This window comes from Plodia interpunctella, chromosome 15 (genome assembly GCF_027563975.2).
Source record: "Plodia interpunctella isolate USDA-ARS_2022_Savannah chromosome 15, ilPloInte3.2, whole genome shotgun sequence".
Taxonomy (NCBI): Eukaryota; Metazoa; Arthropoda; class Insecta; order Lepidoptera; family Pyralidae; genus Plodia; species Plodia interpunctella.
The window spans coordinates 8,700,534-8,727,058 of record NC_071308.1 but is presented as its reverse complement, the minus strand read 5'-3'; the positions used below and the strand labels follow the sequence as shown (position 1 = coordinate 8,727,058).

Sequence of the window (26,525 nt, the reverse complement as noted above, 5' to 3'; positions counted from 1 at the left end):
TACTAAGTTGTATTCACAATAGTTACTTACCAGTTTCATACTAGGTATCAGCGAGTCTCGAATATTCCCCTCCCTAGCTACAGTGACGCCATGTTTGCCATGTGCCTAATTGTTTTGGTGGAGTAGTACACTGATCTATTTTTGATTGTGCTTACGCCAAGTCATTAAATTTTAATCGTAAATTATTTAAATATTAACAAGGCCTACGCTATTCGTGTTATAAAATGTAATTTAAAATTATTCAAAAATAAAATCGTTTATTATAAAAATATAGTGTTTTGGACTTTAATTTCACGGAGCCTAGCTAGGTGTGTGGGTATATCCAACAGAAGCTTCACCAAAGGATAGGATTGTACAAACTAGCCAGTCTTTCAGTAAATTTAAATAAAACTTAAAATTAGTAGTACTTTTATTCAAGTAAACAAAAATACAGGTGTCAAAGAGCGAACAATGTGAAAATTATTTGAAAACGCAAGATTTAAAGGAATGAGATTGAGTATAAGAGAAGAATCATACCAAATCACGAACTATAAATTAAGTCACCCGCTTTTACACTGTAATTTAAGTCATAAATGCAAGTCGAAGGCGCGACGATCCATGATTTCATTGAGGACGTAAGCATACATTGCTTACAACTATATAATTACAGAATCTGTAGTCATTTGTTCGGAAAACACAACCGGGTTTGCGCCAAAACAAGGTTTTGTGAGTCAATCCCCCAGTTTAAAACGGTACAATATCTATTGAATATTAATTTTGTAGAAAGTTTTAAATAGTTATCGTATATAAATACGATTTCTGTACTTATCACTAAATTAGGTACGAGTATGATTGAACTGCTTTCATAAAGAAATTCATCTTTTTAGGCCTTCCGATCTCAAAAAATCTGCTTGTGGTATGCCATTTTGACCATATTTTGGCCATTTGACCAATATTTGATAATACAACAAACCTCGTGAGAAAGAGCGCTGTAAATGTCGAATGCGAAGGAAAATGTATAGTGCAAACTTAAAAAAAAAAAGATAAATGAGTCAATTCTACACATTTTCTCATCTGATGATCGTCACGGTATATTAATGCAAAAATACCACTTCATCAAAGAGAGCTAGAGCCGAGCCGATTAGCACAATTTAGTATTTGCATGGATGGTTACAACTTACAATTTTGATATCTCAGCTGTATCATCCCACACTACACAAATATGTCCAAAAGAAAAATAAATCTATGTACTAACTAATAATATAACGGAAAGAAGTTTATAAGAAAACCTTCAGAGGTCCGCGTGGTTTAGAGAAATATTGGTCATTTTTGCCAATCACTGGCAACATCTAAGTCAAAAGAGCTGCCAAATATAACTTTGTCAGTAAAAAACATATCAAAAATACATTGGGAAAGGTAGAATCGATTCTTATAGACTTATTTCCGCCAAAAACCATTTACAAACTCAATGATTGCATTCGTTAAAGTTACAATAATATACAATTACGTACAGGTCGACGAGAATGGACAAACGGCGGGAATCGTGATATAAATTATTGCCAGCAGTAAGAAAACTTACTCTACCCGAATAGCATTTAAGACGTTTAGTAACGTCAAATACATTGCCTATTTCATTTGTAAAACATGTTTGGACTTTTTAAATATTAAAACAGTCGAAATTATGAAATAAACAATGGTATTTGGCAATCGAAATACCAGGCTCGCATACGTCGATAGGAGTTTGATATTCAATTACTAACGCCTATATGGATGGTAGGACGATGCCGATGCTGTGCCGCTAGAGGAAGTCCCGTGGTAGCTCCGTTTTGATGACCGTTGGTAGCCATCACCCGAGCCCCCGGTGTATTCATAATCATCACCTGTATGCCAAAAGATTACTTGTAAATATGAGTTTTTATTTAATGCATTAAGCAACAATTAAAAGCATTTGATCTAAATGTTAATGTAATATAAGTACAAAGATGCAAGAAAAAATAAAATGTAAACTTACCGCACCACGCACCACTTCCACTCACCCGAGCTAGACCTTATTATTGATAGATCATAACTTTTCCTTTGGAAGGGCCTAGTCAAACAACTAAGTGCGCATTTGGGCTTGATTTCAAGTATTTTTAGATGACACAGTATGATCTATCAATATAATGAACGATTGTTTCGACAGCATAAATCTATTCTACCATTGAATCTACTTTCCATGGCCAATCTATTCATAGTCCTATACATATGATCCTACACCTATAATTTCTAAGCGCACGTCATACCATATCTACCTCTTTCTAGACGCATAAATGTATAACACTTAGTTTTTTAACGTTTCACTATGCGAACAGAACTACACTAAAAATATGCGTGATAGTGACTGATATAGCACAAATTCACGCTACTTTGATTCTCATGCTCGGTTACTCATGATTTTTATTTAATGAATTCTAGTCCTAATGATTTTAAATAAGTATTTATTAGACCTGACACAGAAGCTGATATGTCTGATACGTTACAAAACGAAGGTTGAGGAGACACCATTCCGCCACAGTATATCATCGGTACCTGATATTGAAATATTACGGTTGTACTAATTGATTTTCTATATTTTAATGGGACCTTTTTTGTAATTTTACTTTTATCACATGGTGTTTTTACTTTTACTAGTGTACAACATTTTTACGCACATCTTGACGTCGAACTTACATGGAGAACATTTAAACGATCAGTGTGGGTATCCTTTATATTCCTTATATTACGCGTATTCAGTCTTCGCCATACAGCTCGTGTGCGACAAAGAAGCAAGCCATTTCTGTCGCACGTAAGGTGTGCAACTGAGACGGATTAAATAACTCGTCACGCCGCGGAGCCCTGACATAATATTAATTTAATTTTTACTATGTAGCTTTAGACAGCCTTTCCAAAGACTGAACTACGTAAATCTGATAATGTTATTTAGCTATGGACCTGTGGCGGTGATCCTATGGCATCGCTCATCTGTGGTATGTTCAAGAACTTGGGACTTCCTGTAGCGCTGCCCACACCATCGCCCTCTGCCGTACAATGAGTGTTAGAACATGCATCAAGATTTAGTTGTATCATATCCCTCAAGATGCTTGTTTCGGTATCAAGGAGAAGTCTGTTTCTAGAGTAAGTGGAGAAACTGTCAAAACAATTGCATATCTATCTATGCTATCTCGGTCTGCGAGTTGTGTCTTTGTCTCGCTAAGGCAATGCATGGTTATACAATTAAAAGAAGAAACTTTACTGTAAACCGCTATTTGAAAGTAATTAGAAACTAAATTACTAACACAACTATAGATAAAAAAATTCCCTGAAGTCTTTCCCCACGATACCGTCAAGTTACAAGGAGATAGCATACAACAGAAAGAAGCAACTAGCTACGAAGTTTTAAGTAATAAACAAGAGGACATTCTCTTCTTCACTGGGTATTTAACCTTTGACTCTGACGAATACAGTAAGACTTACAAAAACTGTATTTAAATCACACTTCAGCTTGTACTCTAAAATTGGAGGTGAGGTGAGGTTAAAACATTATTTTGTCAATGGTGTTCGGAAATTTAAAAATACCATTTGATTGGCTACGGTATGACTAACAGTTGCCAATTAAAATATAGTGTCAAATTTCAGAACACTAATCACACATCCAGTTTTAGTCACTTTCATAAATTGTATCAAATCCATTATTTTAGAACTTGAATCGAAGTTACATTTACAATAAGTAAATATCCTCAAGTTTATAATTCCAGTTGGAATTGAAAATTCAGTTTACTGAAATGGATGAATGGTGTACGTGTAGAAATATAAAAATACATACAAAGTATAAATATGTACTAATAAATAGAAGAAATATAATTTATTAATGGTATTTATGATATTAAGATGACATCGCGATTTGTTTGTATTTTAATTGTGGAGTTATATGATTTTTGAGATTAAGTGTAAGACTATTATTGGGGGTAGTTAAGACCGCTCTTTATGGACTTCATGTTTCGATATAAAAACAAAAATTATGATAACTCTATTAGGGAAACTAATTTGGGAATGGGAGTAATATTAAAAATGCCAGTTATATTTTGAAATTTTTGATTTCTTTTAATTATCTACGTTTTATAATGTCCTTAAAGTAGATATATATTTCATCATAAGATATTTCAAATATTTGCAGTGGTAATATTAATATTTTAATTAATCAACCAGAAGTATTACTTAATCCATTAATATAGAAGAAGCTTAATTATAGGAAACTACGACAAAACTGTTTCTTTCCATTACATTACAACTACATATACTTATGTTACCAGTTAAATCTAACACTAATATATACCCAAAATACCTAATATGAATAATGCATAATTTCTAACTCGAAAGACCTCAGAGTGTAATGTATCGATAGTACTTTATTACATCAATATTATTCAACACGTACAAGCATTTCTTAATTATAGTGTTTCGGTTAAAATTAATAATTAAAACCGTAATTAACTAATTATCATTAGATAATGTAAAAAAAGGACGATCGGTTAAGTCTATCATAATTTTCCTTTTTATATAACGAACATAAAGTAAGTGTAGCGCGAGGCGGCAGCGTGCGCATGCGCACCGCGCACGCCGTCGCCTCCCGCCCTGCGCACGCAACAATTACGCTCTCTTTAGGGCTAAGTATAGTAGATTACACATTATAAGATTATAACAAATCTAGATAATAGTCTTACAATTGTAACATGCTTAGTTGATTTCGGTCGCGGACGCCGCTTCCAATTAATTACATTTTAGGAAATTAATACATGTCTGTATAAATATACCTGCCCCCTATAAGGGCGGAGTAAAGTAAACTTATATACTGCGTAAGTAAATTACTTTAAATATTGTACATCAGTCAATAGTTCACCTAACATTTTTGTAATCTATTCGATCGAGAATTATGTACTTTAATCCACTATAAAGAAAAATATAGTTTAAAAAATAATCAACATCAATTTTTCATTTTAACAGAAATAAATAACAACTTGCCCTAGGTTTTTATAATAATTAATGTTATAATTAAATGTAAAGCCTGTGCAATTTATTTTACGATAAAATGGGTTCAATAATTACATTTATATTAAATTCTAGATATAAATATGAGGTGTTATATTAATAATACCTGCATTGTTTTTAAAGTAAGTCTCGAGAGGACTAACAGTACCATCGACAGTTGGAGGCCGATCCATTTAAATGCAAATTATTTAATTTTATTAAGACGACTTCAAGGTGAACTTAAAAAGAGTTGTTGCTAATCTAACTTTAACACTAAGGGTCTTGCATAATTAGTCAATTACGATAATAAATTTATTAATGTATATTAAGCACGGCGCGAGCCGTTCGCCCGCGCTGTGTGCGGCTAAGTTAGTTATAATAATACCAAAATACACTTTTACACAAACATGTTACCATTATATACCTACTGAATAAACATACACATATAAAAACCGCGTACACTATATAAAGTATTACAAACAAGAGTCGAAAGGTTAACTACACAACAGTACTACAATTAAGCCATGATTAAAATATTATTTCATAAACATTATTTATTAAGATACAGTGTAAATTTTATGTCGATATTATCGAGTGTAGTATTAAATTTCAAAGACGTTTGTGTCACTCACGGTTTGTACAAAATATTATCTAATTAGATATTTTAGCATCGCTAAGTGTACGAGTGTATAGTGTAGAGTGTAGAGTTATGTGGTGGGAGCCGTGAGTGCGAGAGAGACCGCAGTAGGGACGCGAGGCGCCGCGCGCGCGCCCGCGGCAAGGCGACATTTGACAGACGAGCCTCTAACGAGTCTTACCGTATTTGTAATTTGCTAACTATTTTAATTAATAAATTCATCCAATATTTTATGTCTCCTATATAATAATAATTAAAAACCCATATAAATAGTCTCAATTGATTTTCACAATAATTTGCACTAAGTTTAATGTTGAGTAAATCTAAAATTTCTAATACATATTATAATTTTATTTAAATAAATTATACTCTTTATGTTAATTAGAACATTGCCACGATGCTTCTTTACAAACTAAGTTCTTAAATTGTTCCGAAGGTTTGTGAGTGCGGGCTCAAGCCCGAATCTTACACCTTAGTGCTAATCAATATCACTGAAATTAACATAATATAAAACGTCTATATATTCACTTAACTTTTTGTAAGGCATCATTTCCTAATATTAAAACAGGTGTGAACAATTTTATTATATCGGTGGTTGTACATTAAACCTACAGAAAGTTATAATTAACCAAAATGATTCTGATATGCGTTCCGAGAGCGCGTATTGAGCGGTGAGCGGGTTAATGTGAACAAATGCATATTAAAAGCGACATGAACGTACGACCGAAACGAAACGAACCTACAGACGGCTACCAACCGAGGAATGAATAGACAAATTAACCTAACATAGGAACGAGAACGAGTAAACGAAGCGATAACCTAGTGGGCGGTCAGGCACCGCCTTAGTAACATTACTCAATTACTGTTATAAGGTACGAGTCTCATTACTACATACTGATTGGTTCAGTCGAGTCTGTATATATAGAACTATAGTAAATGTTCAAATTTCCGCGTATCTATGAACATCACAATGTAAAGGCGTGTCTCTATGTTTTACCGTTAATTTGGAACCTCGCACCCCTCGCCTGGGACCGCGTTTCTTATAAATTTGCTTATATACCTCACAATATTCCTCATAGATAAATTATACTTATGGATCGATCTTAAATAACCCTATTCTAACGTTCAAATTATGCATCAATGTAATCATCAACAATTTGTCTATTAAAACATTTATTAACAAATCTTATCGCGCGGCGGCGGTACTATTACTCATTAAAATTAAAGGAACAGGCCCCGTCCAGGCGGTCTGGGCAGTCTATCGTATAGTAAACTCTAAGATAATTACAACAAATAATGTAAGGCGTCGGCGCCGAGCGCTCGCCGCCGGCTCCTCCGCGTTTCATTACTTAGCTTATCACTAAAATTTTAATCAGTCGATCGGTCAAATGATTGAGCGATATAGTACAGTAAAAGACTAACATTAAATTTAATCTAACAATGTTATTTTAAATTATAACTCACTTTGTAACGGAGGCGGGCGAGCGCCCCGCGCGCCGCGTCGTCGTATGATAAGACTAACTTAGAGGCCGGCCGGCCGTCAAAGCTCTATACAGTTTTAAAATTATTTGGCAATCACATAAATTAAAACTTTAAAACTATGTGACGAGAGAATTGATTAAAATTATGCTTTACACACAAGTAAGTATATATACAGTGGTCAGGCGAAGGGTGCGAAGATGCCGCGTGGCGGCCCTCGATACCGAACTCTATATCCTAAAGTGCTTGAGCTTCATTTACTTAACACATACAACATTAACGTTTGCTCCAGTTAACAATTTGGCAGGTAAATTTAATTCATTAAAGTATAAATCCCATTATATCAACTTAAAATTGCAATAAAAAACTAAAATGCATATTAGAAAACAAATTAAAATTACGAATATATTTATACAGAATTGATCCCTTTTTTAAAAATGGGAAAATTAAAAAAATATAATCACGTTCAGTCATACTATGTTTTGTTAAATATTAACACATAATTATTTCATTATATGCCTACCATTTTCCTAAGTCTAGTGGGTGGTAAATAACCAAAATTCTAATATTAAACATACATACCGATATATATACCAAATATTTATACAAGTTATTAGCTTAAGTTTAGTTTCTTTTAGGTCATTTTCCCTAAGTTGGCCTTGTTTAACAGTGTCTGTCAAATGTCGGTCCCGCGGGTCCGCTCGCGTTCGTACAAGTATGTACTGCGCGCGCGCGCCTCTACTCGGCTTGCGTATCGTACGCTACACTACAAGCGATCCTTCACTACGCGATATAGTGAGATCCCAAACAACAATAGGTACACGATATCATTAAAAGAAATCATTTTAAAAAACTCCGAAAAAGAAATAAAGAAAATTGAAAAAAATGGAGTAAAATAAAACTTTTTCATAAAAAGCCCACATCCAATGAAAATAAGCAAAGAAAAAATAAGTGTACATATTTTGTACACGTCCTTCATCCTTCTGTTAAGAGGAGGGGTCGCGAAATCTTTCGGGCGAGTAATATCAAGAACCCACTTTGTGATCTATACCGAACACAATATAGCGACGTAATATCATTGGTTCGTAGCGTTCAGAGATAGCGCGGTGCCTAGTTGCAACTTTTGCTTATCAAACGATAGACAAGCCCTACGTCAATCTAACCTGATTGTCATTGTTAATCTACACTTTATATTTTAGTATTAAAATTATACATACTTACTTACGCGTGTGGGTTTGTGTTAATGTAGTCAAAGGCGACTTAAATAAAGCCCGTGGGGGCTCAAAAAATGTTTATGCTCTTTATACTAACAGTCAATTATTTTAGTTTGATATTAAATTATTTTGCATTGTTATAAAATTACTCCGTTACTTGAGTACTTCTACTAAGTGTATCTCGTTCGTTTTGTGTCGTAACAAATTGACTTTTATATAAAAACGTTTGTATATCTAAGTGCATGGAAATACTATAATTTTAACATTATTAAAAAGTCAGGGGCCTAAACGATACAAGGTGGAAGTATAACGATATAGAATTGGTAGTCGTGATCCGGCTATGTCTAAGTTTCGATAGCTGTCAAATTATTCGATATACCGTTCGCTGCGGACCGACCGAACGCCTGCGCATAACGAATCGAATAAAACCATCACATGTCACATATCTCGATCGTTGCTTAGTAAAAATGGGCAACATTATGGTGGAAGCAATAATGCATAACCACGGTAGTGCTGTAGTAAAAGTAATGTCGTCGGTGAAGGGTGTTCAGGCGGTAGGTCGGTGCGCAGTTCGAGGGCAGTGTGTGGGTGTTCGGGTTGCATTACGCGGCGGGCCACTCCTTGTTAAAGTCGTTGAAGTGTTTGGGCGCGTGATGCGGGTGGTGCACACCTGGGGGCTGCGCCGCGGGCGCGGACGCGTGGTACTCGCTGCCGGCGCCGTACGCGCGCGACCCGCCGCCGCCGTACGACGACCCCTAACATTCCCGCACACGTTACACGTATACCCACACCGGTCGCGGCGCGCGCATTCGTTATGTTCACCGATTTGTTTTGAGGAATTGTGTTTTTAATTTGAAGTCAATTTTGTTGCGCCGAATCAATATCATTTTAAAATCTAAATAACGTTATTTTAATATTAAAATAAGTGTAATTTTGGACGCAGGAAAGAGTTGAAGAGTATTCGAGTGCGCGCGCCGGCTGTCATGGAGGATCGAAATGAGGCCGAGATGTTCTCATCAAGAAGTCCATTTATTAGCATAATTATAAAGTTCAACGCGTTACCTACAACTAGGCCGCATTCTGTGATGCCCCCATGATCTTTTACACAATTTGATTAAATATGTTCAGCAGGTTACAATTAACAGAATAGTAGATTTATCTCTGAACACTTAAAGTACAGCTCTTAATATTATTTTTAACGATAAAATTAAACTATTAATGAACCTGTAACAATATGAGAAAATCCAAATTTTACTAATTTGTACTTTAAATGCCAATTTACAAGTGTAAGAGATGAAACAAACCGATTGAATCATCTCGCACGGCTACAAAATGCAATATGAATATCGAATGGAACTAAGGTAAAGCTTATCATATATGTATATATATATATATATCTAGCTATGCGATGACTTTTTGATGAGCGCGCGATCGTCGCAATAACCGAACCGTCCATAGTGAGAAAATCCCAGTGTTTCGCGACATTCCCTCATCCGTAACCCACCCATATCTTTAATTGTCTTTCTGGAGGAGCCACTCTTGTGGGCCCTGATCGACCAACTGGAAAAGAAGAATTACACGACATAAAGTCCCACTCGCCACAACGTCGGATCTTTAGCAGATTTATGTAAGTAGCGTAGCGCGTGAAGATGGACCAAAGCGTGTGAATATCCCCAAGGGCATCATGAAGAAGTCGGAGGCGACAGGAAGGGATCGGGGGTAGGGGGTAGGGGGCAGGGTACAGTGGAAGGGGAGCGGCGGGCGGTGATGAGAGACCTTCAGCGAAACTTGATAACAACACTAATCTTCTTGATTTTTCACTATGGATAGCGGTGCGACTGTATTGATTCTCGAAGGGCGGCTAGACTATTGGAGCGCCGCGTCATTATGAACCGCAGCATAGCTCTCAAAATCAAAAAGACATCGCACATTGAATCTCGCCACTGAAAACATGCACAGAAGTGGGCGTCATCCTTACAGTGGTATAACAAGCAATCGGAACACGACACACAGATGCAGGGAGGCAAACTAATGGCTCTAAGTTAAATTCATGCTGCATTTCAGCCGCGATGTATCGCGCTCTGTAGATTTCGCTGAATTTCGCTCGCTCACCAATGTGGTACCAGTCACCAGCTCATTCACACGGGTCGCAAACAGCCCGAGCAAGTACAACCAAATTGATAACAGTCGGAACCGAGCCAGAAATCATTCGCTACACCTATCATTCACACTAGCAAACGGATTTTGGGGAATCACAAAGTCATTCATGCGACCGTACATATCCAAACCACGGCATTCGGGAAAGATGCGGGATAAATCAAAGAAAAAGCGATCACACGAGGGGATTGGGATGAAAGTAGGATGCAAGCCCCGAGGGTAGAGCAAATAATTGTGTAAAAACAATGTCAGTCAAATTGGCTGTACTTTAGGTTGACGCATCGGTAGCAATGGAATTAACATACAATATCTTGAATCCAATTGGTTAAAACCAGATGAAATTTCGGTAAACAAAAAGTCTAATGTGTCTAAACTAATGAATGATTTTGAATCCAAGATATAGTACTTCATGGGTTGTTTGCGATTAAATTGATGTCAAATGGAAAGCAATAAAAATTAGAAATATTTTTAAATTCCATATACATTCAAGTTTTTATGAAAATCAATATAAATTGCTTTCAATCGGACATATTCCCATAACACAGAACCTGGGCAGATGTTAACGCATTAACAACATTAGCATGTGCCCGTTAGGCGCCGACATAGCGGTAACACTTCACACAGGGTCCCATTGACACAGACCGTGTTTCAAACATCTGAATTATTTCCTATTGTTCTATCTGGCAATCATTCTTTCGCACAGAACAAATATTTTTTATCTAGTGCATTTCTATAGATAGCACTAATGATTCAAGTCACGACTTGGTGAAATAAACTTTTAAATGTAATGGTATTAGAAAGTGTTACGAGCGAACTAGTATGAGTTTGAAAGGGAGTGAAACAATACATTTACTCAATACCGTGGCAACTATATGCGAGCTTAAAATGCAAGTCATTTGGATGACTAGACTAAATGAGTTGCAACTGTTATACTTTTCGCAATCGGAACCATCAAATAATCATCAAGATAAAAAGCTCTAAGTTTCTATCTATGTTGATTCTAAAATACAAATTCTACTATACATGTTATCTGTTGTATTGAAACACGATACTGCAATCGGGGTTCAACATACAAGTTGGAAAGCATGTTAACTCACGAACAAATATTTTGTTACGCCGTCGGTTAACTACGTACGGTCGGCACAAAAAACATGTTCGGCATTCCGCAAGTTTGATTAGCAAAAATTTTGTCTATTTTCGATACCTAGCAAAAACCATAAACCGACACCGAATTTGGATTTCCTGATTTTCATTATAGTATGAACCATTCACAGTAATATTCCAAATGTTGTGATAGATGTTATTTTTTTAGTAAATATGTGAACGGAATTAGTGTGAATGGCCCTTACTAAGCTATTGAACTAATGGTTCATGCTAGGTCGTCCATACAGTATGAATGCGAAAATACATCACTGTGATTCTCCATAATTATATATAATTCTTTATTTTGATGGTGCAATTTAGTGAATCATATCTTGCAATGAGTCACAGTTCAATATAATCACAAGCATACATTCAAAACTGAAATTGAAGATATATTTAAAAACATACTGTTTCAATGTGATTTCAGTTCAGTTGAGAATCCTCATCCTCACTTTCAATGTTACGATCGAGATAAGTACTTAATATTTTATATCGAACGAGAAACAAATGTACATAAATAAGTTGTAGAAACAAATTAGAAAAAATAAACTTCTTCTATGTTCATTTCAATATAGGTTTTCTAAAGTATGCAACAGGATGACATGACTCTTAATAAAAAATTGTATAAGTGACTTTAATCAGGCTCTGCAATATAGCAGCCAATAATATTGGTGAAAAATCAAAGACTCATGTCATTGTAGACTTTACAATAATGTAAAATTCGGCGAAGTAAGATTGGCATTACAAATCTGTTACAAAAACCATTTTAATCCAGTCATCATCTAGTGTAAAATTGGCCAATATTACTTATCCGACTAACGGCCTGTCTATACTCACCTGTTGCAAATAGGACAGACCGTGTGTACTAATGTAAATTATTTGTGTAAAGTACATAGCTTTGTGACTGCTCTGAAAATATTTAATACATTAAGTCTTGTTTCAATAAACACTGTTTCAAATTGTTGGGTAATCCCTATAAACGGACTGAGATTATACATTTATCAGAATGAACACAATCGTAAATTAAGTTTTCATTAATACAGCTTGGCAATCTTATTGCCCTTTGTCAATCTGTACGTTTAACAAGACGACAAGTGTTGCCATTTTTTTAAACATTGTATTAAATTTTAACTGAACACATTAATTAGAATTATTTTAAACTTATTATAACTTGTGTAATTAAGGTCGTTTGTATAATAATAATAATGAAAAATCCTAAAAATATGAAAAATATTTCCAGAGCAGGCACTCGGCTCCATTCCGCTCGTGTCCTGTTAGTCAGTGTAGTAACGCACCTGGTCCTGCTGGTAGGCGGGCGGGTACTGCTGGTAAGTGGAGTAGTCCGCCGAGGAGGACTTGCTGAGCGCCGCCGAGGACAGCGCCCCCGACAGAGCGGGCGCGCTGGTGCCCCCGGCGCCCCCTCCGCGCCCGTACATCTCGCCGCCCTCCGACAGCGGCACGTACGAACCTGTGGAACCACATGTTACGCCTATATTTTTGAATCTTTCTTAACGAATATGCTATTGCTAACACTGGTGTCAGATTATACCTACCACCATCTAGGAAGTAATCGCATATACACACTAGTGAACTGAATCGTCAACCAGTGGGCAGGTTTCCTAACGATTAGGGCTTATTAAGCATGGTGGTCTATGAAAACTACTAACAGCTTCTATTACCGCATTTTTTGGTTAAAACGTCCGCTGAACGGTCGGCCTTTGACAAGGAATACAACTGACGAGTGACAGATGTGGTTGGAAACAGAAAGGGAAGTATTTGCGCCAGTAATACTTAATACTACATATTTTATACTTCTTATTAAACCACTACACCACTATGACTAAGTTAAATATTTCAAGTCTCAAAACTTTATATCTACTACGTCACAAATTACAGTAGATTTGGTTCACATTAAATCGGGTGAATACTTTTGGAACAAGATTTCTCAGAACTATGGAATATAATTTGAATATGTCACGACATCGTAATACGAATCGATTCATTAGTCAGCTCAGTAGCTTGAAAGTGGAACATCCGTAAATAAATACATACTACACATTTAAAACTGTCAAACACGTGTATACACCGGGCATTTGGTCAAGCACATCAACCCAAGATTCATTGCAAATTCGCCGCTAACTGGGACTCCTTGACATGCATTTGACTGTCAAGTCGACCTTTATAATCGATCAGGAAAACATTGAATGATAGAAATCAGTTCAGAGACGTTATCCTTCAACGCAATATTGATGCGCAACATATTTTGCTCACTCGAATAAACGAAAGTGATATAATCTATCGCGCTTATCACTTATTCAAGTAAATAAGAGAAAGGGAACGAGAATATGTTGCACATCAATTATGTCCAGTGGATAAGCACCTTGAAGCTGTTCTCGACCACTCCATGTTTACAATTCTGCACTCATCCGGAAAAAAATCTAATCTGATATTTTTCTCGAAATTGAGTCTCACAAATATCCGGAAACAATAAATATGACGATTCCAAATATTTAACTCAATTTCGACAAAATATTACAAATAAGTATTTCTTTCTGTACGACAGCAGAATTACCTAATATGTGTAGTATGCATTTATTTAGGGATGTTCCACTGTCGGGCGAGTTAATGTGAACCGTTGGTCGAGTTGCGTGCTTACCGGAGCCGGTGGAGTTAGAGTTCTGCGGCATATTCCAGTTGGTCCAGCTGCCGCCGGCCGACGCGCCCGCCGGCGCTGAGCTGTAGTTCGCTGTTAACGCGACAAAAACCCACATTAACATCTTGCCTGCGCCATTTTGTATGCCTCGCATCGCAGCCCAACCAATCTATGTAAGGCTTTTCAGAGAAAAGTTTATATAAATACGATGTGCTCAGCGTTAACGTGACAAAACCCACATGTTTGGTGCCGCCATTTTGCTTAGCACGTCGTGACTATGCTGTCATAGAAAAACATGGGGCCAAAATCCGGAAATTTAATGTTGTGTGGCGCATGTGCGATTTGATGGGTTAGCACTCCATGGGCTTACAGTACTTGACGCGATGATCGAAACCTTCAAATGGAAAAGTAATTTTATTCAACAGCAGCGACAACGTACACAGCCCACAATGTATAAGATAAGTTTGTACGTAACCCTAACAGACACGAAAGTGGACCGTGATGTAAAAGCTAATGTAATCATTACGTTCCTTTGAGAGGGCAAAATAAAGTAAAAAATATCCTACATATATGATTTTCCTTGCATCGGATTTATATTCGTAGTAAACAGATCACCTTTGGATGGTGGCTTACTAAACTTTGTATCATCTGAAGTCCTGACCCATTTCGCGTCGTAAAGATATATTTACCTACCTCTTAACACATTACTCTGTAATTTCATCCTACAAATTCAAAAGCTGTTTCGTGACATATTAAAAATGCGAACTGACGCGCGGCGAGTTAATTATGACATCTTACGTTTTTCGACATTTCTTTAAAAATCACTACATATTTGTATTTTTTAAATCAAGTGTTTAATATAAGTCAAGTGGTGTAGAGGTTGCTTAGTATATGTGAAATAAGTTTTACAAAAAAAATACTGAAGACATCTGTGAGTTTCAAGATACCTGAACAAACTTACATTGTAAATAAATGAATGATCATGATCCTAATCCCAAAAATCTCATCCATCATGATAATACATACACATATAGTATTGTTGCAAACCGGTAGACTTTCAGATCACAGGATCTGTAAGTATATGCTTGGCTGCATTGCTGTCCCACAAACATCTGAACGTGCCGACGACTGAATCGTCGTAGACACTGCCTGGATGTGGACTGTAGTTGGCTGCTTACCATTCATAAGTGTAAGTGTGAAGAAAGCGTATTAAGAAGAACAACTGGCAATGGAAAGGCAAAAAGAAAGCCGCTTTTAAATGATGATGATGATGAGTAACTGGGCGACCGCGTGGCGTCTTAGTAGATACTATCGAATTTATCCCAAAAAGATCTTCAAAATGACAATATCTAAAAAACACGCACACATTTCTTATACTTATAGGCTTGGCGTACACTTCCATATCCTGCATTTTGTTCTTTCATTTCACATACTACATACCGCAATCGAATTTGCAGAAATATCAAGAGTGCGCAGCACTAGAATTAAACAATTTTTTTTAAGCACAGGTGTACAACACACAAATAGTGAAATGCTCCAATTTATACTGGACTGCTGAAAATGTTCAAAAAAATAAGTAGTAAGTATAGCTAAGACTGACCATAGCTGCCGTATCCCTGCGCGGGCGGCTGCTGCGTGTAGTTGTTGGTGGCGGGCCAGGCGGGGGCGTGCGGGGGCGCCTGCGGCGCGGGCGGAGCGCCCCAGCCCTGGTAGTTGCCGGGGCCGGCGCCCGCGCCCGCCGCGCCGTAACCCGCGTACGATGTCTGCCCTGGGGAGGTGCCCCAGCCTTGGTAGCTGGATAACAAGTAACAAATTAGTTTGTTTCTATATCACATCATCCTCATTTAGGGCCTGTTTCACCGATCGCGAATATCTGCTAGCCTAAACGACATAGTGTTTAAAATTATGTTTCCCAAGTATTGGATAGGCAATTCAGATACTGTGATAGAAGTAAAACGAAATATGTTCTTATATAAGAAAACATCTTCTTATATTTATCGTTTCTTTTTGTGCATTACTATCAAATGATTATACTGGCTACATACAAAACTAATTCCAATATTCACATAGACAAAATCAGACCTGTTTGACTAAGGAAAATACCATAAAACTAGCAAGAGAAATTACTTATTTAAATATTTTTAATCTAGAAATGATTTCTAGACATTTGCAGCGGTTAACATCCGTAACTAGAGCATGTCTAAGTGAACCATAATAATAACATGTCGTCACAAACGCTACACCCTACCATAATGTATTTTATTAAGATTGTCGCAATCTTATCCGAATAACGGGAGTACATTCAGTAATAAAATTCAGATTTTATCTTTCACATAAAAGAAAAAGCTTTAGTCATTAATTAGGGATAATTTTATTGACTACATATAAAACCTTATATAGATAACAGACATTTATGACACATTTTAAATATGAGCTAAATGTACTGTATGTGTCAACATGGTAGTAATAAATAATTTTAATGACTGTTGTCTACAAAATAGACTCTTTAAGACCAAGTCAGAAAGTGGTACATAAACAAGCGCGTGTATTTGGTCTCTTTGAGAAGACATTGGGAAAATATTGGGCGTAAAACAATTTCTACCGTGAATGAAATGCATTAAAATGTTATTAGATATTAAATGTTATTAGGATTCACCTGATTAAAAATGCCCTCAATAATTTTCAGTACTCACCCCTGCATGATATTAGGTCCGGCCATGGGCATGTTGATCGGGGGGCCGCCCATTTGTCCGTTGTGGCCTTGGATCATGTTGATGGGGGCCGCGGGGGGGCCCCACTGACCAGCTTGCGGCGCATCGCCCGGGGCACTCATGCCGCCGCCGCCCATACCGCCACCGCCGGAGCCCAGCTTGCCTGAACCATCGCGAGGCTCGGCGCGCTTGATCTCCACCTACATGTGACATATACCTATTTTACTCTTTCTGACTCATCTCAGCATTTTCCCGACTTTGTTCAGGCCTGTGAAGCGGGTCGGCGTAAAGAATAAATAACCTTGAAACTTTGAAGATTCAGCACTGATTATACATCTACTCTCTCTTTCTAATCTAAGAGCCAAGGTGCAATCGTAGTCTAAGATGGAACTCTTAGATTATGGATCACTTTATCTTCAACACTAAGGAGAAAGCATGGTCTTTGACATGTATATTTTATGTAAGCATGTAAAGTGCATGCAGATAAACTCGCGTGTTATATCCAAATGATAATTCCATAAAAACACGTCGGTATTTGAATTTTGTTATTAAAATAAATAGTAACAAATGTAGGCCATGTATTATTTGTATTTATTGAAACTTGCATGTCTTTTTAAACATAATTAATACTATAACACTCTCCTCACTCATCTGAGCATTTTCCAGGTTTCTTTCCCAACTGTCAAATATCAGACACCAAGGTAAATTTTACTTCTTATCTTCTTTACTTTGTCATCGTCGTTGTCCTAATTACACAAGAAATAGATGACTTTTAGCCAGATGCCTGCAAATGTTTTAGCTTTTAAAGCACCACCAGTTATGTTTTTTTTTCTGTTTGACTGGCAGAGAATGCCTGACTGGTATTAAGTCCACCTATTGTCTATTGTTTAAGCTGTGCAATACATTTGAAATAAAATAAAATGTATAACATAATGATTTCAATAAATTACCTGCTTTCCATTGAGGTTGATGAAATGCTCCTGTGTCACTCTCTCGACGGAGAGCTCGTCTTCGAAAGACAGGAAGCCAAAACCTAGCACCAAACAAAATTATGAAATCCATGTAATTGAATTTTGGGATTTTTTGGATCTTTTTTTTGTCCTTTCACGTCAAACTGAAGACATTTGGGATTTTTGTATGAGTATAGAAATGTAGACTAATCTAGCGAGTTTTGCCGCGGTAGGAATCGCTGGCAGGCAACTGCTAGTCTTATGTAATTATTGAAGAAAAAAATCGATTAGAAGCTCAACCGTTGAAAAATCTACATGGAATAGCTACCCCCCAAATATTTAAAAAAGCATTAATTATAATGGATTTCTACTTTCAAATCTAGTAGATTCAATTACATATATTTTTGTAAATACAAAAAGTTTTTATAAATAAAAGCATTAATTCAAACTTTCCATAGATGATTCAAATTGACTACTATAAATATTTTATCAATACGTGATTAGATATCAGATGGTAATGTGCATTTGCATGTATGTATGTAGCAAACATTTTAGGGTCAATGTCCACCAGAACAAAAACTATATGCTAATTTGCGTTTCTTTCCCACAAACACCTGAACGTACCGATAGCATGTAAGGCTGACACGGCACTGCCTGGATGTGGATAAATCTTTAAAAAACATCTCTCCTCGCGTTTTCCTTTTTAAATTTTCGGCTGTGACAATCCAAATGCATATGCAGAACAGAACTAAACACGTATATTCAACATTCCAAAATATAATGTAGCATAAATATTCTCAGTACATATTGTATGTATTAGCTTTCAACTAAATAGGGATTATTAATTAGACTATAGTCGGCAAAATCTCGTGTTCGAATCAATCAAATCAATTTATTTACAAAACTATATAGTAGTTATGTAAATAAATGTTCACGATAGTATGGCTAATCGCACATGCAGAAACATGCTGCCTGCGGTAATAGCGGCGGATTTGCAATTATGTCGACTGTACTGACATGCGGCTTGAAAACTATACTAATGACGTCAGTGACAAAATTCAGTCAAAATTAAGAAATTATGGAGCTACTTCATTGTTAGTTCATTGACCGGCATGTCATTGACACTGTATCTACGTATTGACAGGCTAAATCGGACTTTAGCCTGATACGCAAAAATATTTGCTGTTTGTGCATATCAAACCAAGATGCCACTTTTTAAGTGCCTTTTTTCTTATAACGTTATTATACCACATAATATATTTTCTGTGGTATTAGACCAATATTTCATTAACAATCCATTTTTTGCAAAAGTTTTAAGAAAGAAAATATCTGGGACCATAAAATTTATTTATTTTTAGTTTCTATAAAAATAGGTGGTAAAAAAATCAAAAATACCTCTAGACTTCTTCTTCTCCTGGTCATACATGATGACGACTTCCATGACCTTGCCGTAGCGGCCGAAGAAGACCCTAAGGTCGGTCTCGGTGATGTTGGAAGGTAACCCACCGAGGAACACCTTGGGGTAGCCTCCCCCACGCTTGGGCTTCTGCAATGTGCGAGGGTTGCACGGCTTCGGATCGATGGTCCTACGGACAAAATGTTAGAATTGGTATACTGATACTTGTAACTTTGTTTTTTTTTTTTCTTAATATATTTTAGTTCATAACTTGGTTTAACTACAAGTTCCCATGCGGGAAAAAAATTAACAGCAATACATATGGTGTTAAGCATCTAATGTTGAAAAAATATAAATTCGAACTAAGTATGTAATGCTACAATAAAATTTTGAAACTTTTGGCAATATGCTTAATTTGTGTGGTGTGAACAATATAAAATCTCGTCAGTGTCATCAGGTGTATTTATCCAAATTATCAGACGAGTGGCCCGTAACATTATGCAGTGTTTTAATTACTAGTGCAATATAAATACTTCAGCGTGATTCTCCAGGCAAGGTTACCGATATCCGCTAAACCGCCGCTAAATTAGAACACAACTGTATTTGTAATATTAACCAATTACATAATCTATGTATACAATGAGCATGTTATATAGTATGATTTTTAAATTATACATTTCAGAATAATACTGAACAGTAATTTAACAGCTTCCCTGCTACCGCATTCAATAAAACATAGCTAAGTTAAATGCGTAACTAGTTATGTAAATCGTTCAGGATAATATGCTAATACAAGTTTTTAACAATCGTAATTACGGTCTATCTGACTAGAAAGATAATCTAATTAAAGAAACGTTGTTGCAAACCGGTAGACTTCCAGATCACAGGATCTGTAAGTATATGCTTGGCTGCATTGCTGTCCCACAAACATCTGAACGTGCCGGCGACTGAATCGTCGTAGACACTGCCTGGATGTGGATCGCGTATTTTGATGCCATAAATGGAATGCAACTGCATCGGTGCAGATCTATCACATCGGTGGTATTATTACTTTTGCCTAACTCTATTAAAATTGAACTGTATTTGTTATGTTATTATCATGTCTCATGGAAAATGTCACAAACAATAACAATATAATCAATTAATCCCCATATTTTTTTCACACAATCACAGATTTTGAACAAAACATTTCCAAATACCTAGCAATTCTTCATTTTTACAAAAATTATTTCGTGTTTATATACAGTAAAATAAAATAACATTGACAAAGACTACAGTCTCCCAAACTACAGTCACATAGTGCACACTCGAAATGTCAAATATTTTAACCTATAAAACCCAAGTCAATTTTGTTAACAAATCCCTAACAAGTATATAAATATTCAGGAATTGGAGAAGCGTTTACGACTACAAACTACATTAACAACACGAGTATTCATATAGCCCCCTGATGTTAGTTTTGGGTTATTAAAGCACGAATATAACGTAACACGTACTAGATTTAGTATAATGACTAAAAATTATCATTGTCTTCGTTACTATATCCCCCTCATTTGCACAATGTTTACTAAGTTTATATTTCCTGTCATACGCTTCATATCCTCCCACACACACTCCATCCATATCTTTCTTAATCTTCCGCTTCTCCTTCGGTATAATTACTAAACATATAATTCTTAAATTGCATTAATATAAAGCGTGGGCAATGAATGATTTTATTCTGATAAATATATGAAGTTTTGAAACATTATTATTGGAGAAGACTGCTATTGTCAGTGTCAATTGTATTGTGAAATCTGTTAAAATATATTAATAATTCAATGATTAAATATAACACGTGTTATTTATAGTATTATTTTTATCTGTTTGTCTATTCATACAAACATACAAATGAATGGCTAAAGAGTCGCTAAGCACATGACTACCACTTAGCAAAAAAAAAAGTTTTTGTAAACAATTTTTTTGTAGTTTGAATAATCTTTATATGATTTATGTCCCTACTAGTATATTACTAATATACTGATATAAAAATGAGAACATGTGTTTGTTTATCCTTGTCTCACGTCAAAAAGGAGGGTAGTTATGAATGGGGTTAGATATATAGGAGACCTCGGGCAGCATCTAATTTTCTTTCTTATAAAGATAGATATCGCAAATGACCAGGAGGACAAAACTAGTTACGTAGATAATATAAAATCAAGTCAATGAATGTTAAATTCGTACCTATGCTATATCAGTCTATGACAGTGGCCTCGAGTTTGTAATTACTAAACAATGCCGTGTCCAATAGTGTCCAATGCGGATTTTAGTGATATTGTCATTCCAATGTGCTGTCAATTCCATGAATGAAATATTTAGCAGCGGTAATAACAGAAAATTTACAACGTATTTTGGTAGCTTTACCTACTACGATGATTATACATGTTTGATGAATGATAATTTAAAAAAAAACTGTTTTATGATGAATGAAAAATACCTAAAAACTACTCTGCTTTGACACATAGGTAAGTTACAGTGATATACGGCCGGAACAGACATGACCCAGTACACAATAGTAGTTTCTATTCACTTTTTTCAGAAACCTGTTTAACTAACGCTTATTTCATAGAGCGGAATGGAATTGTGTGGGAAAAGCTCCATTGACTCTTCGTTTGACATTTAGAAACGAGTTTTATTAAGCAAGGGAATGAATAATATATAACACCCTTGTATTGTTACTTATGAGCGAATAGGGTTTTAAGTGAAAACTCGCTATAAGACCACAGTAAGGTGTATTGATCAAATGTTAACTGTTAATAGTAAGAAAACCATTCAACCTGAAAACACTCTATTGTTTTAGTACAGTCCCTAATAGAGAATCCTAACTTCCTAGCTAATATTGAGTTGACAAGTCAGCATAAATCTGTTCTTGATATTCCGTTTGATATGTCAACTTTATATCAAGAGTAACATAATAGTACCGAGAAAGACATATGGTTAGTGGGAAATTCAAACGCAAGTGTTTTATAAAAACGCTAAGTATTAACCTTTACCCCAATGCATTTTAATATTTATAATATGCAATGATATGAATGAACTCATGGTATGAAAAACAGCAAATTTTTTAAGGGATCAAATTCATACCATGTGGACACATCATTGCATTATAAATATTTTTAATAAACATGTTTAAATTGATGGTGCATCTCTAATTAAAACTAGTCATCAATGCAATTTACTTTCCCTTTCAAGACAGTAAAAGCAAATTCTTGAAACATTTCTGCACGATCCCCTACCTTACCAACCCTCGCGTACCAAACCTATTACGCCCTATAAAAAGGACCTTGTTAAAATATGCGGTGATAAGTATACTCTATAACTCATTGAAAATCTACGTTTATTTAAAACTTTACTCGTGAAAACGTGGAATATTTTCATAGTTTCTAAGAGCTTAAATGAATTTTAAAGACAACCTGATCGATTAATAAAATATTTTCAGGTATTAAAAGATTACATAATTCAAGGTTAAGTCAATTCAGAAATAAATTAGTTTAATTTTTTAATAAATATTGAGCAAAGACGAACGATCTGAGAAACGACTCCAAGGAAAGTTTATTTTGGCGTGCGTTATAAAAATCAGGTCACATTTACGTTCTTGACACTGTGACATTAAAATACGTTTACGTAACTGAAATACCTTTTTGAATTAATTTAACCTCGTTAAGATTTAATTGACTGCTTTTCTTATTTTAATTAATGTGATTAATATTCAACTCAAACTGATTTAGATCTTAGTGATGATAGAGTTTCATGTTTAAATTCTAAGCACCTAACACCTAAATGAAGTGACATAGTAAGAATAGTTTTGGAAAATATAAGAATACTTTTACTGGCTGTGTGGACGTAGTCTAAATAACTACAAGTTATTAATCTTATCAAAGGGAGGGCAGAAAATAAGGAAGTTCAAATTAACGGTCTCATCAAGGTCATGTTCGCTTGTGGGTTAGAGTGAAAATCAATAAAGTAAGACAAAGGAAGGCAATTTTATCGAGAAAACTAATATCCGAACTTGAGGCCATTTATAACAGACAACTATAATAGTTAAGAATTTGTAGACCTGCATAAAATGACCCATTAAACCTGTTGCTGATTTACAAACAGAAAACATATCTTACATCTCCTACCGAGGTCAAAGAAATAAGTACCTACATGAAACCTGTTCTCTCTCTCTAATCTTCACGTGCTCCCGGTTTCATTAGGGGCTTTGACGCCGCGAAGCCTGGGGTCATCATAAGAAACTTCAAAACGTTGATGATTCAGGGCTTCAGTTCTTGGGAATGCCAATGTTGCCAATCAACTGCCATGGCTATGTGTCCCTTTTTCGGCCAGTACGACATCCACGAGAGGATATGGAGTGGTCTCAGAACCACATGCCAAATGTAGCCATGATGAAACCTGTTCTGCCCCGCAATATTGACAGGGTAGAGAAGACGAAGCATCTAAATCACTAAATCACAACATATCCATGAGCTAATTAGGTATCTGCAACACCATGCTTCACGAAGACGAAGTCTCTGGACCGCAGACCGTGTCCTTTTTCACCACACAGTAATAGAGACTCCAACTGTAAAATTAAGTTTAAATAATTCCACCAAACCGATAGGTAACATGGGACATACCTTCCATCAAGTTGATGAGGTCCATTCTGCAACACCATGTTGACCAGCGTGGGATCAGCAAAAGTCACAAAGCCGAAGCCCCTGGAGCGGCCAGACTCGCTGTTCTTCATCACCACGCAGTCGATCACATCGCCGTAGCGGGAGAAGTAACGCTGCAGGTTCTCCTGAGACGTCTCCCATGATAGTCCGCCGACGAATAATTTTCTGTTGAACATATTGTATGGTCAGTGTATAAAAACACTAGTTGTAAACAAATAAGCATTCAAAAGAATCTCAGTAAATTGATCCTGATGGAAAATTTCCAAATCCAAAGGCATAGATACTGTCATTTATCAAATATTTTCAAGTTGATAAAATTTATTTAATATTAGCACAAATGTACTATGAGATTGCACACTTTAATCTGTACGTAAGTAATAAATTGGGCAAACTTTGAATACCTAGGTATATAAAATAAAAATTTAAATTACAATCAAAATATGTTAATAAATTTATTATTGAATATAATCATCACATAATGGCTCTCTGGTTGCTTTATACACAGGCCACTGTTATCAGTTTCTTAAATTTATTTACACGTCATATTGATAAGAACTAGGTCAATAGTGGACTCCTTAGCATCAATACATTCATCGTACAAATTAAAACAATTAAATGTGTGTTACACATATTACAGAGATTACAGTGACAGTGACCTAACATACTTTAGCATACATGCTTTAATTTTTTCATGAATAAAAACTATTAGTATCATTAGAATATTTGTTTAATCTTGTCCATTTTATTTGAAAATAGTACATACAACAAATAACTCCAGTTCTTTAATACTTAAATGCTAAGTTACAAAGGACAAGTTTTTTACCATGTGGTACAGAAAATACCATGTGTAGCAAATGACTTGTTGGCAAGCAGACTTGTCTGGTGAAAGTGACATTCACTTTGGGCTCAAATAATGCTTTACTTTTGCGAATATTTGACCTGTTTATATTTTTAATACATAGTTTTCCTTAAAACTGCTATGCTATGCCAACATTGTTATTAATGAAGTATGTGTAAAAGCAAAGTAGGTAATCAATGATGTATTGACTCTAAATAAATAACACGAGTGATAATATCGGGCGGCTAAGCGTCGTCGGCGTGAAAACGAACGTGTTTACATAAAAATAACATGCTTTGCAAAACTTTCCATGTGTTATGAATTTATTCACTTCCAAAACGTGATGCCGGAGCACCTAGGCAACCATATGCAAATGATTCAGCACGTTCGTACGAGGCTCGAAGATCGCGCTACGCGGCACTTCCAACATTGCTCCAATAACCTCATTATAAATACCTACTCGCTCAATTTTAAATGGTTCCAGTAAATATTCGCCTACTAATGCCCTAACGCGAATTCACAGATAAGAGAAAGCTGCGATTAGTCACAGAAAGGTTAATTTTGTGTAGTGCTGCGACGTTTACACATGATTTTAGTTTACAGGAACAGTTACATAAACTTGTTTATGCAAATATATGCGTGAGGATTTAACAAAAAAAAATAAATTCTGGATTTTGAGTTGACCATGGGAAAGCAATAGGTAGCTGCCATGATCGCTACGCAAGTCGCACGGCGAGGCTTGGGGTCGGTGGCCGCTAGCCGGTAAGGTAAAAGGCAATATAACGTAAGAATACTTACCAAAATCATAGCTAGGCATTTAACATAAAAATCGACACAAAAATTAGATACATGGAAAGGAATATCCAGTGATTACTGATATCTCTTGAGCTTCGCTGGCTTGCCGTGAAATGCGACACACCAAGCGAACATGCAGTTTGACCTATTATAGTTGCCACATCAAGGAAAACACAAGCCTTCCGGAATTATAAGTTTATGCAATTAATACACTTACCCCTTCTCATCATCGTCCATGTCTGGATTCATACGCATAACTTACTACTAATTAAAAATAATTATTGGCACCGGTAAGAAACCTTAACCACACAAGCACAGACCCACACGAACGATTATGGCGGACCAACCACTTCCGCTTTCTCAAAAAAAGTAATGGAAAATGGATGTCGATACTTTCAAATTCATTTACTTAATTATCTTAAAATTATCTTTGAAATGTTGATTTTTATGACTAAAATATTCAATTATATTTTGTTTTATTAATTTTTTGACGTGGTTGAACTGAAATTACGACATTTTATACAAAATATATAAAGAGATGTGAAATGGTTTGAACAGGACTCAAGATGGCGACAGCTTGTATATAATGTTGCCAGGATAAAATTTAATATTTTCATTATTTTATTTTAATTTTTCGGTAGTGGTACCAAACTCTTTTTGCTAAGCGGTTGTTTAGAAATACCTAGATTTTATTTACATTCTAAGAGTGAGCTTATTATTTGGGATCCTTTTTTTTTCGCATAACTTTTTATCCTAATTTAATTTAGCATAACGAGTTACGCATATATTGTGACATAATAATATTTTGACATATTTGTTTTTTGGCATACCTT

The 26,525-nt window shown here is 35.8% G+C and overlaps 1 protein-coding gene across 8 annotated transcripts; it reads right to left on the bottom strand.

Annotated features, from left to right (window-relative positions):
• Positions 1-391: 391 nt before the first annotated feature.
• On the bottom strand, positions 392-26,068 carry Hrb27C (Heterogeneous nuclear ribonucleoprotein at 27C). 8 transcript variants are annotated; one of them, XM_053755830.1, is made up of 12 exons: positions 25,910-26,068; positions 24,021-24,224; positions 19,362-19,552; positions 17,967-18,049; positions 16,999-17,216; positions 15,906-16,099; positions 14,309-14,398; positions 12,948-13,120; positions 9,023-9,107; positions 2,950-3,035; positions 2,466-2,547; positions 392-1,859 (listed from the first exon to the last, which is right to left on the bottom strand). In XM_053755830.1, exons 1-12 carry the CDS (start codon positions 25,945-25,947, stop codon positions 1,735-1,737), a joined length of 1,569 nt encoding a protein of 522 aa, XP_053611805.1. In that variant the 5' UTR covers positions 25,948-26,068; the 3' UTR covers positions 392-1,734. The 8 variants fall into 8 exon arrangements, 7 of the variants coding, with proteins under 7 accessions (XP_053611805.1, XP_053611806.1, XP_053611807.1 ...); XM_053755831.1 differs by lacking the exon at positions 14,309-14,398; XR_008405354.2 differs by lacking the exon at positions 392-1,859 and having other exon boundaries at positions 2,511-2,731; positions 2,764-3,035.
• Between the last annotated feature and the right edge of the window lie 457 nt (positions 26,069-26,525).

What these genes read in the sequence shown, in the direction of transcription:
- Hrb27C (XM_053755830.1), bottom strand. Translation starts at nt 25,947, where the DNA reads ATGCGTATGAATCCAGACATGGACGATGATGAGAAGGG. An exon ending in CTCTAACTCCACCGGCTCCG is followed by an intron (nt 13,121 to 14,308) that starts GTAAGCACGCAA and finishes GTGGTTCCACAG; the next exon opens with GTTCGTACGTGCCGCTGTCG. An exon ending in GCCCGCGGCGCAGCCCCCAG is followed by an intron (nt 3,036 to 9,022) that starts GTGTGCACCACC and finishes ATTGTACGGCAG; the next exon opens with AGGGCGATGGTGTGGGCAGC.